Source organism: Canis lupus, chromosome 17, assembly GCF_003254725.2.
Source record: "Canis lupus dingo isolate Sandy chromosome 17, ASM325472v2, whole genome shotgun sequence".
Lineage (NCBI taxonomy): Eukaryota > Metazoa > Chordata > Mammalia > Carnivora > Canidae > Canis > Canis lupus.
The window spans coordinates 29,407,744-29,425,689 of NC_064259.1; the positions used below are offsets into that span (position 1 = coordinate 29,407,744).

A 17,946-nucleotide genomic window follows, 5' to 3' on the forward strand; every position below is an offset into this window, starting at 1 on the left:
TTATCTTGTCCTCATGATGAGTTATTAGTAATTCTTTTGTTTTGTGGAATGGACTTCTGGAAGACCAGACCTGATGGTTGTGGGGGAAAAAAAAATTTAAACATTTAGGCTGGTTATGGACATGTCAGGGAAGGACATCCTGTTCCTGTCCTCCCCTCCCCCCATCCCTTCCCATAGCTACTTGTGGAAAGGACAGGAAACACACTGTATCTGCTCTGGTTGCAAATAAAGATGGCAAGCTCTCTTTTCTCACTTATTGAATGTTTCTGCTTCATGAATTCATTCTTTAGTATAATAAAAGTTTCATCCAGCCTTGGCCAAATTCCCTGTGTCATAAATTAATTTAGCTGTAAGTGTCCTTTGAGACACTGCCCAATCCTCTCATTTTATAGCTCAAGAAACTGAAGTCCAAAGAAGTTGAGACTTGTCCACAGTGAGGCTTTGAGTGGATGTCATAGCCAAAATTAGAAACCAGAATTCCTGACTTCTAGCTCATTGATCTTTCCATTAACACGTTGCCTTCTTTCTTACTTCTCAGGTCTACCAGAATACCAATGGGCTAATAATGCCACAATGGTATATTTTTTTCATCTGGAAGATTTAAATACTCCTATGAATTGTGAATGTTAAAAGTTTTTTTTCCTCTGATAAAAGACATGTCTGACAATTCCCTGAAATAAATTTTGTAACACACTATAAAACATAATTAAATTTAATGGTAGCTATTTAAGAACCCATAAGTCCTTTAGCTAGACTACCAAGAAAAAAAAAGAGAGAGAGAGGACTCAAATAAATAAAATCAGAAATGAGAGAGGAGATATTACAACTATATCACAGAAATACAAAGGATCATAAGGGACTGCTATAAACAATCATATGTCAACAAATTGGACAACCTAGAAGAAATTAATAAATTCTTTGAATTCCTTATCAAGACTTAATCATGAAGAAACAGAAAACCGGAAAGACTGATTACTACTAAGTAGAAACAGGAACCAATAACATCCCAATAAATAAAAGTCTAGGACCAAATGGCTTCACTGGTGATTTCTATAGAACATTCAAGGAAAAACTAATATCAATCCTTCCCAAACTCTTCCAAAAAACAGAAAAGGAGGGAAGTCTTTCAAACTCCTTTTATGGGGCCAACATTACCCTGATACCAAAACCAGATAAGTTTGCCACAAAAAAAGAAAATTGTGGGCCAATATCCCTGATGATCACAGATGCAAAAATCATTGACAAAATATTAGCAAACCTACATTGAAAGGATCATACACCATTGTCAAGTGAAATTTACTCTAGGGATGCAAGGATAGTTCAACATCTCCAAGTCAATAAGTGTGATACACCATGTTAACCAAATTCAACATCCATTTATGATTCAAAAACAACAACACTCAGCAAGGCAGGTATAGAGGGAATGTACCTCAACATAATAACAGCCATCTATGACAAGACAACAGCTAACATGATACTCAATAGTGAGAAACCGGAAGCTTTTCCTTTAAGATCAGGAACAAGACAAGGATGCCTAATTTCACCACTTTCATTCAACATACTACTGGAAGTCCTAAATTGAGCATTTAGGCAAGAAAGATAAATAAAAGGCACCCAAATTGGAAAGGAAGAGGTACTATTTGTAGTTTATTTGTAGATTTCATGATATTATATATAGAAAACCCTAAAAACTCTATCAAAAAACTGTTGGAACTAATAAGTGAATCCAATAAAGTTGCAGGACACAAAATCAATACACAAAAATGTTGTATTTCTATACACTAATAATGAACTATCAGAAAGATAAATTATAAAAATAATCCAATCACAAGGAATGAAAGAATAAAATACCTAGGAATAATTTGACAAATGGGATTAAAGACATGTATACTGAAAACTACCAGATATTAAGAAATTAAAGAAGACATAAACAAATCCAAGGATATTCCATGCTCATGGATTGGAAGAGTTAACATTGTTAAATGTCCATACTACCCAAAGCAATCTACAGATCAGTGCAATCCCTATCAAAATTCTAAGGGCATTTTTCACAAAAATAGAACAAACAATGCTAAAATTTGTATGAAACAAGAAAAGACCCCAAATAGCCAGAGCAATCTTGAGCAAGAAGAACCTCAATTTTATTCCTCACTCTACAATTATCCAAATCTAGAAATCTTGGACAAATGTTTTAACTTTTTTTTTAGTCACTGTTCTGTCATTTTTAATATGAGAATGATGTTTACCTTACAAAGTTACCATGAAGATTAGATGAAAAAGGGGCACCTGAGTGGCTCAGTCAGTGAAGTGTCTGCCTTCCGGCTCAGGTCATGATACTGGAGTCCTGGGATTGAGCCCCATATTGGTCTCCTCCCTCGGTGGGGAGACTTTTTCTCCCTCTGCCCCTCCCCCACCGCTCGCATTTGTGTGTGTGTGTGTGTGTGTGTGTGTGTGCATGCGCACATGTTCTCTTTCAAATAAATAAAATCTTTAAAAAAAATTATATGACAGAAAAAAATGTGAAGTACCCTAGCATAGTGCTTGACATAGAGCATATAACAAATAATGATAGCTATTATTGTAACAGAGTTCAAGACTAACCGAATAACACATAAGAATAATAAATACTGGGGCTCAAAAATTATTCTTTTCTTTCTCATTCCCTACTTAGAACTTTAATTCATCTACCTCTGAAACTAATGATGTAGTATATGTTGGCTAATTGAATTTAAATTTAAAAAAAAGAAAAAGAAAAAAAATTTTTAATTCAGCGGAACTAAAATAATCTTCAAAAAATTCACATCTATGCCTCACCATTAAACCTCGGACCTGAAGGTGTTGCTGATTTCCTGTTTATTTCATTTTATAATAAATAAAGCGTGTCACACAAAAAATAAAGTTTCCTTCTGAAGCACAGAGAGCAGCTGTCAAAATGTTGTTTTATGTATTGGTATAACTAATTTAAAAAACGAAAAATTGTGGGACGATTGGGTGGCTCAGTGGCTGAGCATCTGCCTTCAGCTCAGGATGATTCAGGGGTCCCGGGATGGAATCCCATATGGGGCTCCCAGCAGGGAGCCTGCTTCTCCCTCTGCATCTGTCTCTACCTCTCTCTCTCTCTCCCATGAATAAATAAATAAAATCTTTAAAAAATAAATAAAGTGAAAAATTGTGAAATGCTAAACAGTTATTTAGATAATTGTAGTGCTTGCTTTTTTTTTGTTGCTCTGGGTGTGTTATGTGGGATGGGGATTATAGTTCCATGAAATGACAAGTCATCTACTCTTTTTTTTTTTTTTCATTTTTTATTAAAATGACTGGCTATTTAAAACAACAACAACAACAACAACAACAACAACTGTCCAGGAGTCCCTGGCTGGCTCAGTGGTAGAATGTGCAACTCTTGAGACTCTTGATCTCAGGGGTCATGAGTTCGAGCCCCATGTTGGGTGTAGAATTTGCTTTAATTTTTTTTAATAGAAAAAATAAAAACCTCTCCAAAATGACCATTCATCTGGGTCTCTGACTTTTTAACTGCTCCAAGAAAAGTCTTCAACTTGATCTTCATGGCTTTTTCAGAATTCTGGCCAGAGAATAGACCACTTGAGTGGAGATAAGCCTGTGCTGGCATGAAGAGAACTTTGGGGAACATATGCAATAGCCCACTGTTTATCAGCCTCTATACTATCTGCCACTCCCTGATTGCCCTCACCTCTCCTTGCTGCCTCCCCTGCTTCTACTTTTCTTCAGCCTCCAAACTTCCTCTCGAGATTTGAAGTCTGGTAATGACTAGGTTGGGAAAACAGCCAATAACAGATTGGGAAGTGAAGGCATTCCATTATTTGAAAATGTTCTTGGAGTTCAAGAATTAAATATACATCATAGTCATGTGATAGAATGGGAAAGTCTCCTCTATCATCATTTATGATTATTATTCTTATTTTCTTTTGGAAGAGTGGTTGAAATTAGAGGGTTGCCCAATTTTCTTTTTTAAATGAAATTTCATTTTATTTGACTAACACTTTTTAATACATTTGACTAATTAAGTAAGATTTTATTTTGAAATTAAAATTAATTTTAATTTTGTAGTGACTGATATGTGGAGGAAGAAATACTTAAAATCTAAAATCAGGATTGCTTTCATTATCTATACTGCTAATACTGCAGGAGACTAAAATGATAATACACATCTGAAGCTGTAGCAAGACTTCTCTTAGAATATAGAACTTAAAGTTCTGTTCCTCTAAGCAACAAACAATGGGTTTTTGAACACATACTTTTTCTTTCTCCCCCTCAGCTCCATTCCTTGCCTCTCTACCCATTTCTCTTTTAACATTCCCAGTGAATGGAAGGTCTACCCTACAAGTTCTTATCTTCCTCCTCTTCTCTACTTTAATAACTACAGTGCCCCCATTTCTAAGGAAGGAATGGAATTTCAATTAATTCATGTATCTCCATTACATAAAAATAACCGTTGTGGGACTTGGGGTAGGGAGAGAACATTTTTATAAGCTGGCTCTTCCTGCCAACCATGCAGCAGAGATGTACTGGTTTTTAGGTGAAGCCTTTGCTGAGAAGATACCCAGTTGTCATGTGGATTTGAATTGCTCAGAACAGTATCTCCCCCCAAACTCCTATCTGATAGCTGAAATATAAACTAAATCAGTTCTCAAAAGAATCCAAAGTGGTACCTTTTTTTTTTTTTTTTTTTTTTTCCAAACATGACAGGGAAAAATCTGGGCATTGTGCCAGAAAAACAAGTAAGGTGAGTGAGGTTAAAGAGGTCTGACACATTTTTGTTTTAGATTTTGGAGACCTCTGTTTTCTTAATGTTTGTCTAAACAAGATTTGGTGTGTTTTGTATGTAGTATATATCTCTCTCCCTCTTCCCTACAGGCCTTCAATATGCTACTGCTGTTCAGTATGTATTAATTTTAGCACTTGCAGTTAGTTGTTCTCTGTAATGGAAAATTCTGCCATTATCTATGTTATCTCCTTTCCCAGATTTCCCCCCAGCTGCAGGACATGAAGTAACAAAAGGAGTGGTTTGAATCAGCTTATACACACTTTCACATGAAATCATAATGTGTAACATTATAACTTGTAAGCTGATTGTATTCAAGCTTCTGGAGCCAATATATGCATTTTCCTTACAGGAGAAAAAGATCATTTAAATAATCTAAATAATACCATTTTTAGGATATGGCAATAATCACATTAATGCTGCAATGTTTTTAAGAGAATGTACCAGATTAAGACATGAAGGAAGAGTATAAATCAATTAGCAGAAGGTGGAATGGAGCTTTTTAAGCAAAATTCAAACACTTGAGGAAGAAAAGTACTTATTGCATTTGAAAGAAGTCCAATATAGCTGACATAAAGAGCAAGAGGAGGGCACCTCGGTGGTCAGTGGTTGAGCATCTGCCTTTGGCTCAGGGCGTGATCCCGGGGTCCTGGGATAGAGTCCCACATTGGGCTCCCTGTGAGGAACCTGCTTCTCCCTCTGCCTATGTCTCTGCTTCTCTCTGTGTGTCTCTTATGAATAAATACAATTTAAAAAAAAAAGCATGAGGCAAGTAATAGCAATTATTATTTTTATAGCTAGTAGTTATGAGCATTTACTAAAAATAAATAATGCACTTTGTACGCATTAGCTCAATCTTTACAATGTCCTTAAGGGGTAAGTTCTAATTTTTTTTTAAAGAGTTTATTTGTTTTGAGAGAGAGAGAGAGAGAGAGACCAGGGAGAGGAACAGAAGGAGAAGGACAAACAGACTTCACGCTGAGAATGGAGCCTGATGTGGGGCTGAAAGCTGGGGTCCTCCCACAGTCCTGAGATTACAACTGTAGCTGGAATCGAGTCGGACACTTACCCAACTAAGCCACCCAGGCGCTCTTAACATTACTTTCACTTGACAGATTGGAACACTACTATGTGGCCATAGGACCTGCATGAGGAGGTGAAGTAGGCAAGGGCCAGATTATGCAGGGCCTTGCAGGTCACCCTAAAAAACTGGTCTTTTTGCTAAGGTAAGCAACTGGAGAGTTTTCAGTAAGGTAAAAAAATTATAAAGATCATTTCATTTTCTGTATGGAAAATATAGTATCAACTGACATTTGTAAATTGTTTTCTAAGGGTCTGGTACTATTTTTAAGGTCATTTGCAAGTATAACTTATTTCAACAGCTACTCTATAAAATAAGTATTGTTATTTTCATTTTACAGATGCAGAAACTGAGGCACAGAGAGAATAAGTGACTTACCCAAGGTTACACAGCTTGTGAATAATGGAGCCAGATTCCAACCCAGAAAAACTGACCCTACAGTTCACACCCACCACTTTGCTGTATGCAACCAGATGTGGTGATCTGCACTGCAAATGATAATAATGGTAATAAAGGCATTCAGAGGGATTTGCCGAGATATTTAGGAAACTTGGTGATGAACTAAGCATAGTGAGGGAGAAGGTGGTAAGTGTCAGGGATGTTACTAAGATTTATGTCTCATATGACAGGATAAAATATTTGTGCTATTTACTGGGAAATCATGAATAGGGAAGTTGGTTTTAGATAAGAAGGTGAAGAATCCAGTTTTAAATTAATTGAGTTTGAGGAATCTCTGAGATAACCAATGGTAGGTAGTCACATTTCAGGTGTGAAGAGCAGATGAGAGTCTGGAGCTCTGAAAAATCCTATGTAGAAATACTTACCTCTGCTCCTAGCTGGCTTATTCACAGGGGCATGCAACTTTCGATTTTGGAGTCATGAGTTCAAGTCCCACACGAGGTATAGAGAGAACTTAAAAATTTTTTAAAAACTTAAAAAGAGAAATCTCTGCTTTTATTTTTTTATCAAACTATACTTCATACTATTTCCTCCAACTACTTATCATAACCTTGTGACTATTTTATATCCCTCCCCAAGTAGAATGTAAAAATAACCATGGCAGATTCTTTGCTTGACTGTTCACTATTTTATTCCCAATGCCTGGCACATAGGTGTTCCACAAATAATAGTCCAGTGAATAAATAAGATAGCAGTAGATAATCTTACCACAAAATCTTTGACAAACAGGAATTCAAGTTCTCTTTGTGCATATCCAGTGTCAGGAAATGCACTATTATAAGTCAATCGTTTTTAACAGCTTTCTTGGAAAAATCTCATTTTATATTCAATTGCAGACCACTTATTTGAAACATTGACCTGTTGATGCAATCGGCTCTCTGGTCCACCTGTCTTTTTTTTTTTTTTTTTTTTTTTTTAACAGATCCTGCCGCAGGTTTATTTGTATAAATAGCACAGGAGGACACCAGGCCCATGCAGGCAGAAGCCCAGGGGTCATACCAGTCCTTCCGCCCTCACACTGGCAGGCAGAAGCCTCTACGCTGGAGCCTTTGTGGGGGTCTGGGCACCTTTGGGAGCCTGAGCTGCAGGAGTAGAAGCAGGAGTAGAAGCAGGAGCCAGAGCCGGAGCCGGGGTCGCAGCTGCAGCCTGGGCCTTGGTTTGAGCCTTGGCCTAGGCCTTTGGCTGGCAGAGTCTGAGACCTTTGGCAATGCAGGCATGAGCACGTTTCCCAAGCTTGGGGTGAGCGATGTAGGCAAGTCGATTGAGCTTGTGGCTGCCGCCCTTTGGGATCTTGGGCCTAACCTCCTGGGGCTTGACAATGGCCTTGATAGCCTCAGCATGCGCAGTCATGGCCTTGGCATTGTTGGCCTGCATCTTCTTCAGGCCCTTCTTGTTGTGCTTCTTGGCAAAGCGCATGTTCCTCAGGAACTTGAGGTCTACCCCCTTAAGAGATTCGTATCTTTGTGACCAGGGTTTCTTGATGCCATTTCTGTGCCATTTTCGTGACTGGTTGTGCGTGGTGTGGTTCTTGGACTTGGCCATGTCTGCACCAAAGCCCGCGGCTCCCCCTCTGGTCCACCTGTCTAAAGATGAATGGCCATACTGCCCTTCTTTGTTCTCGTTCCTCTTTATCTCTTGGCTTGGATACGCATCAGTCCGTCATGCCTTTTTTTTTTCCCCACAAATAAGAGAGGTATTTTCCTATACAAATGGAAATGAGTTGGAAAGAAGGAAGAGATTTTTAAAAAATTTTTATTTATTTATGATAGTCACGCACAGATAGAGAGAGGCAGAGACATAGGCAGAGGGAGAAGCAGGCTCCAGGCACCAGGAGCCCGACATGGGACTTGATCTCAGGTCTCCAGGATCGCGCCCTGGGCCAAAGGTAGGCACCAAACCGCTGCACCACCCAGGGATCCCAGAAGGAAGAGATTTAAAGAAAAAAATGAACAATTGAAGCTAAAGTTGGAAAAGCCAAACAAATTTACTTAAATTTTCATGGATTCTTTTGACTTGCATTGGAAGTCAAGGGGAAAAAAGGCAAATAGAGTATATGTGTATAAGAAAAATAATGTCTGGGGATCCCTGGGTGGCGCAGCGGTTTAGCGCCTGCCTTTGGCCCAGGGCGTGATCCTGGAGACCCGGGATCGAATCCCACGTCGGGCTCCCGGTGCATGGAGCCTGCTTCTCCCTCTGCCTGTGTCTCTGCCTCTCTCTCTCTCTCTCACTGTGTGCCTATCATAAATAAAAAAAAAAAAAAAAAAAAAAAGAAAAATAATGTCTGAAATGGAAACCCACAAATTCTAATGGCAAAAAAGAGATCGAGAAGTGTGGGTAGGGGACCAAGGCTGTGAAAGAAAAGAAAAACAGTTATACTGGTCTTTCTTCTGAAAGAAAAGAAAAAGCAGTTGTACTGGTCCCTTGTGTGCATGCATGGTTCTCACATATTTGTTTAGAGACACAACCAAAAACTTAATTCAGGATAACTTTTCTTATGATTAAGAAATTATGATTAAGACATGAAATTTTTAAGTAAAATTTTGTGAAGTCCATAAATGACAATTTCATAATTATTTAAATATATGTCATAATTATTATTATTAATATAGAAGTAGTAATAGGTTTGTAATGATTAAATTAGGTTTTAAAAGTAATCTGTGTGATGGAAAGCAATAAGGCAAGAAATTTATTTATAGCTGTACTCTAGCCATTTCTGGCATCAACCTAAAAATTCCAGTTAAGAATGAGGAAAATGTGAAGCATAGTGATTCATATAATTAAATGTGTTTTGAAAATTGGGCTAATTGTAGACCTTATTCAGCACTGTTTGAATGAAAAGAATGTTTGAAAGAAAAGAATGGATATTAAGTGTCTAGCTCAGTGCCTGCACAACAGAAATGGCAGCTCTTTTTAATAGTCATAATCTGCAATATTTTAGCTGCTCTCTGGATTTAATATATTTTATACTGTCTTACTGATAACTATTTTATATACATGTAAAAACAACTTATCAGACTAAATTATGTTTTGTGCTAATACTAAAGGACTGACCAAACACTCTCTTGATAAAAATAAGGATAAACCTATAGACATGTACTTTTTATATATGCAAAAGATCATAGAGAGAATACCTAGTAAGTTTTCATCTACTTTATAGATGAGAGAACTGGCCCCTAAAAGGTTAGGTTGTCTGAAGTTCTATCCTTAGTCGATAGCAGAATCTATTTGGGAAAGGGAAACCAGACTTCAAAGTTTAGTTCTAATTGAATTCAGAATTCAAATTCAAATTCGATATTAACAAGAACCTGGAAAGTAAATAAAAAATACTATTTCTTTTAATGTTAAAACTGCTCAGATTATGCTTCAGAAAGAATCCATTGGCTATCATCATGCTTCTTTTAGCTTCTCGATACTGGATATTTAGAATCAAATAACGATTCTTGGGGTTGAAAATAATCTCAAGGATTAGGCAGTGAAACCAGTTAATAAATATAATGTTTCAAACAGAGTTTCTTTTATAAATATTATCACAGAGAACTAGAAGTTAGGTTGTCAGTGGCTCAGAAGAGTTTAGAGAAAGTAAAAAGTAGTACTGGGGAGAGGAGGGAGGGATGGAGGGAGGGAGGGAGAGAAGGAGGGTGGAAGGAAGGAAGGAGTAAGGAAGGAAAGTAGGTAGTGAGGGAGAGAGGGATAAAAAAAAGAGAGAAATCATTGCTAATGCAAGATGCAGTCTACCTCAAGGTGGGAAATGATGGGAAAAGTCTAGGAGGTACCAAGAATAGCAAAAAATAGCCAAGGCAGAAATAAAGCTGTTGTTGTTTTTTAAAGATATTACTTATTTATTCATGAGAGACACAGAGAGACATAGGCAGAGGGAGAAGCAGGCTCCTTGTAGGGAGCCCGAAGCAGGGCTCGATCCCAGGGTCCCAGGATCACGACCTGAGCCAAAGGCAGATGCTCAACCACTGAGCCACCCAGGTGTCCCAGAAATAAACTTTATACTTCATAAATAGGTGGCTGAAAAGGGGGTTATATATGCAAGAAACAAGAAACAAGCAATTGAAGTCTAGCAGTTCCTTAAAAAGCTGAAGAGTTATCAACCGAGTCAGCAATCCACTCCTAGATGTATACCCAAGAGAAATGAAAACATGTCCAGCTAAAACTTGCACACAGTTGTTCTTAGCAGTATTATTTCTAATAGGCAAAGGGTGAAAGCAGCTCAAGTGTCCATCAGCTGGTGAATGGATAAACAAAATGTGGTCCACATACAGCGGAGTATTATCCAGCCATAAAAAGGGAGGAAGTACTAATGTATGTCACCACCTGGATGAAGCTTAAAAACAGTAAGTCAAGAGTGGCACCAAATCTGGAGATCTCTGCCTTCTGCTCCCTAGCTTGGTGGACTCCTCCATGCCTTTCACTCACAGAGGGGACCATGTGGCAAGGGGCCAGGGATGGGGAATTGGGTGGCTATGCACATTCTAGTCACCTAAAAGGTGAAGATGTCCCAAATTGGGGACTGGTTCAGGAGCATCCTGGCTAACATGCTGTTGGTTGGTCACTACTGTTGCAGTGCCCTCGTTGGCAAACCTGGTCTCATCAGCCTACTACTTCTTCTTCTGGCCTGAAGAAGCCTTCCTCTATTGCTTCCAGATTTGGAGGCCAATCACTGCTACTTTTTATTTCCCCATGGATCCAGGAATTGGATTTCTTTATTTGGTCAATTTATATTTCTTATATCAATATTCTACATGCCTTAAAACAGGAGCTTTTGATGGGAGGCCAGCTGGCTATTTATTCATGCTCCTCTTTAACTGGATTTGCATCGTGATTACGGGCTTAGCAACGAATATGCATTTGTTGATGATTCCTCCTATCATGTCAGTACTTTATGTCTGGGCACAGCTGAACAGAGACATGATCATATCACTTTCATTTGGAACACAAATGAAGACCTGTTATTTACCATCGGTTATTCTTGGATTCAACTATATCATGGGAGGCTCGGTAAGCAATGAGCTCGTTGGAAATCTTGTTGGACATCTTTATTTCCTCCTAATGTTCAGATACCCAGTGGACTTGCAATGAAAAAATTTGGTATCCATACCTCAGTTTTTGTACCCACTGCCTAGCCAGCAGGAGAGGGGAGGAGTGTCAGGGTTTGGTGTGCCCCCCATTAGCATGGGGAGAGTTGCTGATCAGAAGAGTCAAGGCAGGAGACACAACTGGAGACAGGACTTCTGACTTGGTATTAGTGAAGGAGAGGCCTCTGGCTTGCCCACCAGCCACTCCCCATAGATGGTTTCCAGCTGGTGCTGCATGTGCTTCACAACCGAGTTCTAGCAAACGCTGTGAGACCCGACCCACACTGAATGTAGTCTTTCAGTATGTGACAAAATTTTTTAAATCCTGAATAATAAAATATGTTCAAGTTTCATGATTCTTATTCAAGTCCTTAACTGTGACAAAGAACAAATATCAACTGTGAAAACTTCAGAACTGACTGCAGTTTTTGGTGTCTTCTCTTCCTTTTCCGTCTGAATAATGGGTTTTGGCAGGTCCTGGTCTGCTGGCACCATCCTTGGCATCTGGGGTTGGGTCACCAAACTTGACAAAGGAGTTTGCACTGATCAAAACTCTAGTGGTCACCAAAACTGATCAAAACTCTAGTGGAGCTGCATCTTGCACAGGGTCTAGGTGCAAACTCTGGTGGGCATTATCCCTTTGCATCTTATGTACTGTCTTTGTGTGTATCCACAGTAGTTGGATGTATTGTGCCAGAAAGTTCCAAATCACATTTGCCTCCCCCTCCCTCTTATTTTCTTTTAAAAGATTTTACTCTGAGAGAGAGAGAGAGAGTGAGACAATAAGCAGTGAGAGTGGCAGAGGGAGAGGGAAAAGCAGACTCCCTGCTGAGGAGGGAGCCTAATGCGATGCAGGGCTCCATCCCAGGACCCCAGAAGCATGACCTGAGGCAAAGGCAGATGCTTAACCAAATGAATCACCTAGGCGCCCTCCCTCCCCCTCCCTTTTATTATTTTTTTATTTTTTTTAATTTTTATTTATTTATGATAGTCACACAGAGAGAGAGAGAGAGAGAGGCAGAGACACAGGCAGAGGGAGGAGCAGGCTCCATGCACCGGGAGCCCGATGTGGGATTCGATCCCAGGTCTCCAGGATCGCGCCCTGGGCCAAAGACAGGTGCTAAACCGCTGCGCCACCCAGGGATCCCTCCCCCTCCCTTTTAATGGCCACATGCTTCAGTTAATCATGAGGAAAGGACAGTCTTAGTACATATATCATATTTTAAGAGCTAATTTAAGCACATCTATGTGAATCACATGATTTGGGATTATGATAGCTTTAGATTCATTTGTGTTTGAGGGTCTTTATTTTGGGCCATTCATGAATGTTCAAGTCATGAATATACATCAAATCAGCTTACATACCCGCAGCTCCTTTTTTAGAGGTTGGCTTTTTCTGAGTGAGGCTTATCCCCCAATAAAGTTTTTTAAAGGGCAAAGCAAACAAACAAACAACAACAACAAAAAAAACCAAACAAGCAAAAAAACATCAAGAAGCCAGTCACAAAAGACCATATATTCTATGTGAGATGTTATACGAGATGTTCATAACAAGAATTGATGGAGATAGATAGTAGATTTGTGGTAGTGAAAGGCTGGCAATAAATGGAAAGGTTGTAGGGTGATTGCTAAAGGGTGTGAGGTTTCTTTTTTTTTTTAAAGATTTATTTATTTCAGAGATAGAGCATACACAAGTACATGTAAGCTGGGGCGGGGGGTGGCGGTGGACAAAGGGAGAGGGAGAATGAAAGGGAAAAGAATCTTAAGCAGACTCCTTGCCCACCAGTACAGAGCCCAAGGCATGGCTCATGACCCTGATATCATGACCTGAGCCAAAATCAAGAGTCAGTCGCTCAACTGACTGAGCCATCGGGGTGGCCTATGAGATTTCTTCTTGGAATAATGAAAATGTTCATAATTGATTGTAGTGAAGGTTGCAATCCCATGTGAATAAACTAAACAAAGCCTGATGAAATGAAAAAACCACCCTGTAGATATAAAGGAAAGTGAGACAACTGGTGAAAGAAATCACCTATCTGAGGCCCAAAAGCCTGAATAAGACAGCTTGACAGGAAGACAGGAGCCGCCAGCTGGTTAGGGCATGAAAGCGGGTAGGTGGCAGCAGATGATAAAGAAGTATGCATCTGGAATATTCAGAAAGGTGATTTTCTGTTGATACTACAGTCTATGTAACACTCTCTGGTAAAACTTGGGTGTTTAAAATTTGCTCAACACTGTGTCAAATGACAACACTGTGTCAAATGCTCATCTATTATCTACTTGATGTGGTAAAATTCCCATTGCACAACAGACTGGCATCATCATAATTATGACGAATTCATTTTTATATGCCCTGCAGCACTTAGCCTGATGCCTCATATACAGTAGGCACTCAATAAATATTTAACGAATGAAACTAACCATCATAGTCAGGACTCAATGCTCTGTATTGTGGTTATAAAACATAACCAAGGTCAAATTTTAGCCATCAAAAAAAAAAAGCAGAACATCATTCCACATTTGAAACATTTAATAGACCTTTAAATGAGAGTTTTAATTCAGTTAACTAAAATACACACAAGCATAATTTAGTAATTAAAAAGATCAGAAAGGTAAGGACATTTTGAAAAATGCTAAGAAAACGTGCCTTTATTCATATTATATACACCACGAAACATTTTCCATTCTTTTAGTTTCTTCAAAATTTAAATTCTGCTTGTTTCTCAATTAAATTTTTTCTTGACAGATGCTGAATATTGACCTATTTTTTCCCCGGACAATACCAATAGGCTACCCAACTATGTGATATAATTGTTTTTAGCACTTAAATTTAAGAGACTGTGGCTCAGTACTTAAAAAACAAATTAATAAAAAAGAATTAGGAGGAAAATGAAAGCACAAACACCACATGATAAAAACAATCACTCCTTCCAAATCAGAAAGTGGCATAAGCATTATTTTAGTTAACCTACTTAGAGCATACAATACACATATACAAATAAAGTAGAACCTGTAGCCCAGGATGGTACAGTGGCTATCACTAACAAATTGTCAGTTGACAATATAAACAAAAATGAATGGAATATCAAATTAAAAAAAACTTGTTTTTAGCTTAATCGTTGGTGTAGAATGTACAGTAGGGGTTGGCTGCCTGGTAGCTGCTTTAGCTTTGCTGGCTTGGCTTGCTCGAACAGCAGTTTCCAAACGTACTTTCAATTCAGGAGCCGCTCCCATTACTGTCTTGAAAGCATGTGGATACAGAGGTCCAATATGCATTAAATTCTGGAGCGCAAACTCATGAAGATCCTTGGAAACTGTGCTTGCTGAGGCAAAAGAATTTTCATCCAGCAGGTAAGAGATCAAAGTGGGAACTAAAAGGGCAAGTAACTGGACTCCTGCAAATAACAATGATACATTCTGAAGATCATCACGAATCTGTCAATTACAATAAACTTTAATTTTAAAATTAGGCAATTACCACAATAGTCTCAATCATAATAAAACATAAGCAGATAGAATCTGTTTTAGACCTCAATAATAACTCATAATTATATTAAATATTTACTTAGTGCAAGCTATGTTAGGGCTGAAGACCAGGTTTGTTAAGATTATGTTTTAGATTTATATTAATTTGTTTTATTAAACAAAAAATACAAAAAAATTTAAGAAAACAGGGTCACAGGGGAAGAGAGGAAAAATAAAACAAGATGAAATCAGAGAGGGAGACAAACAAGAGACTCAAATCTAGGAAACAAACTGAGGATTGCTGGAGGGGAAGGGGCATAGGGTAACTCGATGATGGACATTAAAGAGGGCAAGTGATATAATGAGCACTGAGTGTTATATACAACTAAAGAATCACTGACCTCTACCTTTGAAACCAATAATATATTACATGTTAATTAACTGAATTTAAATTTTAAGAAAAGGCAAACAAAAAAAAATGCTGGCCATTTGGTGAAATGTACTCAGAGAGTAACATCATGACATTTTTAAGGTATTTCAGAATAGGGAGGTTAGAATAGGAAACAGAACCTGAGCATCCCTTTACTGTTATTTAAGTAAAACTAGGTATTCCTTCATTTTAAAATAGAAATACAACTCTTTCCCATTTCATCATCCCCTCAAACCCACAGTAAGTAAGGGGAAAATATCTCAAAAAGAATCAAATATGTAGAATTTAGGGTTAAAAAACAAGAACCCATGTCTGGCTGACATAAATTCGAAGCCCTGAGAGATTTATTTGGAGAGTTAATCCCACTTATTAGTCTCTTTGTCTTCCCATATTAACAACTCCATCCTGGAACATAAGTTTCATTAAAGCTGGTATTTTTCTTAAGAAAAAAATGTGATCATATACGTATGTATCTGATAATAAACATTGAGAATCGTGCTTTTTCCACTTTTAATTTCTGTTAATTTTTGTAGAATGATAGTAGCCAAGGCGGTAGGGGAGCAGGAAGCACCTGATCCAGAACATGGAATACAACACTCACTGACCTCAAGAAAGACAATGATGATAATCATGAGGCCTTTCCAGAACCCTAATCCCACTCTGTCCCTGTGAGCCACCCAGGCGCCCTGCTACTCACAATACTTAAACAAAGGAGAGGTAAAATTGATTAGGACACTATTATAGTTATTTAGTTATGAGATGATTAGATATAAGAATAGAAAGCAAGATTCTCTTGAATCCTAGAGAAGTTTTAAAAGAAGGTAAGATAAGTTCTGAGTAGTAGATTGAATAAAGATGATGAGAATTAAGACTCAAATATAATTCCGATGTCTTTGCTTATAACCTTGGTCATGTTGAGTATAAAAACATTCACTGCCTATTTCTGTAATGGATACTGCAAAGTTAAAAACAAAAAATTAGCATTTGCAACTGTTGTGAAGAAAGTTGAGTGATAAATTTAAAAGCTAGAAAATTCACCCTCTGGGAATTATATTACTATATTTTATATAACTATATATTATAGTTTTAAGTGTTAGTGAGATATATCAGCAATAAGCATTATCATGGTTTCTTCATTTTTTAATAGACTGCTTCACTGAGATAACAGATGCATTGTATTTGTAGGAAGACTTTTGAGAGTTATAGTAAAATTGGCATTTAAAAAAAATCAAGATAAATATAAGGCTGAATGCATGCAAAAACCAAAGGGAAATGAGTCCTATAAATGGGATATGATGGCATTTAGCAGGAAGATAACATCAAATCAACGAATGAATGAATGAACATATATGATATAATGAGATGGCCACCATGTACCTTTGGTTTTGGCCATGATGGTCACAAACACAGGCTATGACGTCAGCCACACCATTTCTATCCAAATAATCTACTGATATCTAATTTCCTTTTTTTTTTTTTAAGATTTTATTTATTTATTCATGAGAGAGAGAGAGAGAGGGAGAGAGACAGGCAGAGGGAGAAGCAGGCTCCATGCAGGGAGCCTGATGTGGGACTCAATCCTGGGACCCCAGGATCACGCCCTGGGCTGAAGGAAGGCGCTAAACCGTGGAGCCACCCAGGGAACCCTTCTACTGATATCTAATTTCAACTAAACTTATCAACTCCCAGTCTTTCTTCCTGACTTTTCCAATTTTGATACTCCTTCCACACTTCTTTCAGGGAACAGTTCTGTTTTGGCTTCCTCTTTTGCTCCCTATAACTCGTAACTCATCAACTCAGGTCAGTTTTTTTCATAACTACCTCTGCATTTCTCCTTTTCCACTTTCATAGTTCTGGATTATTATTATTATTTTTTAAAAGATTTTATTTATTTGAGGGAGAGAGCACAAATGCATGCAGGCATGTGTGTGTGTGTTGTGGGGAAGAGCAGAGGGGGAGGGAGAGGGACAGGCAGATTCCAAGCGCAGAGTGCAGAACCCGACTCAGGGTCCAATCTCCAGACCCCAGACCACCATCAGAGCCAAAACCAAGAGTCAGATGCCACCTAGGAGCCCCTGGGTTATTATTTTATTTTAAAATCTTATTTTATTTTTTAAGATTTTATCTATTTATTCATCACACACACACACACACACACACACACACACACAGAGGCAGAGGGAGAAGCAGGCTCCATGCAGGGAGCCTGACGTGGGACTCGATCCTGGGTCTCCAGGATCACACCCTGGGCCCAAGGCAGGCGCTAAACCGCTGAGCCACCCAGGGATCCCAAGGGTTATTATTTCATAGTGAAGCTCTTAAAATAACTTTTTCAAAGCCTCTACCTTCCAATTTCCTGTCAGTTTTTTAAAGGGAAAAAGAAAAAAACTTACGATAGAAAAAAATGGATATAACTGTTATCTGAAGAGTAATCTGGCAACATACATTAAAAGCCTTAAAAAAAACATGCACTTCCTTCAATTTCCAGTAATTTCATGTTAAGAAATTGATAGATATAATAAAAAATGTGTGCAAAGATATCTGTACAAGGATACTCATCTCAGTTATTTACGATATTGAAAAATTAGAAACAGCTTAATGTTCAATCACAGTTCAAAAAGCA

The 17,946-nt window shown here is 38.2% G+C and overlaps 1 protein-coding gene and 2 pseudogenes across 3 annotated transcripts in view; 1 reads left to right on the plus strand and 2 right to left on the minus strand.

Moving 5' to 3' along the window:
* The first annotated feature begins 6,238 nt into the window (after positions 1 to 6,238).
* LOC112664999 (derlin-1-like) lies at positions 6,239 to 11,642 on the plus strand (annotated as a pseudogene).
* Positions 7,365 to 7,932, minus strand: LOC112665082 (60S ribosomal protein L29-like; annotated as a pseudogene).
* A 2,298-nt stretch (positions 11,643 to 13,940) lies between the features above and the next one.
* The window catches only part of HEATR5B (HEAT repeat containing 5B), a 99,749-nt gene continuing 95,743 nt past the window's right edge, over positions 13,941 to 17,946 (minus strand). For all 3 annotated transcript variants that reach the window (XM_025454178.3, XM_025454180.3, XM_035700832.2), the window contains exon 36: positions 13,941 to 14,823. In XM_025454178.3, the coding sequence (XP_025309963.1) occupies positions 14,519 to 14,823 (305 nt within the window). In that variant the 3' untranslated portion in view covers positions 13,941 to 14,518. The remainder of the gene's footprint in view (positions 14,824 to 17,946) is intronic.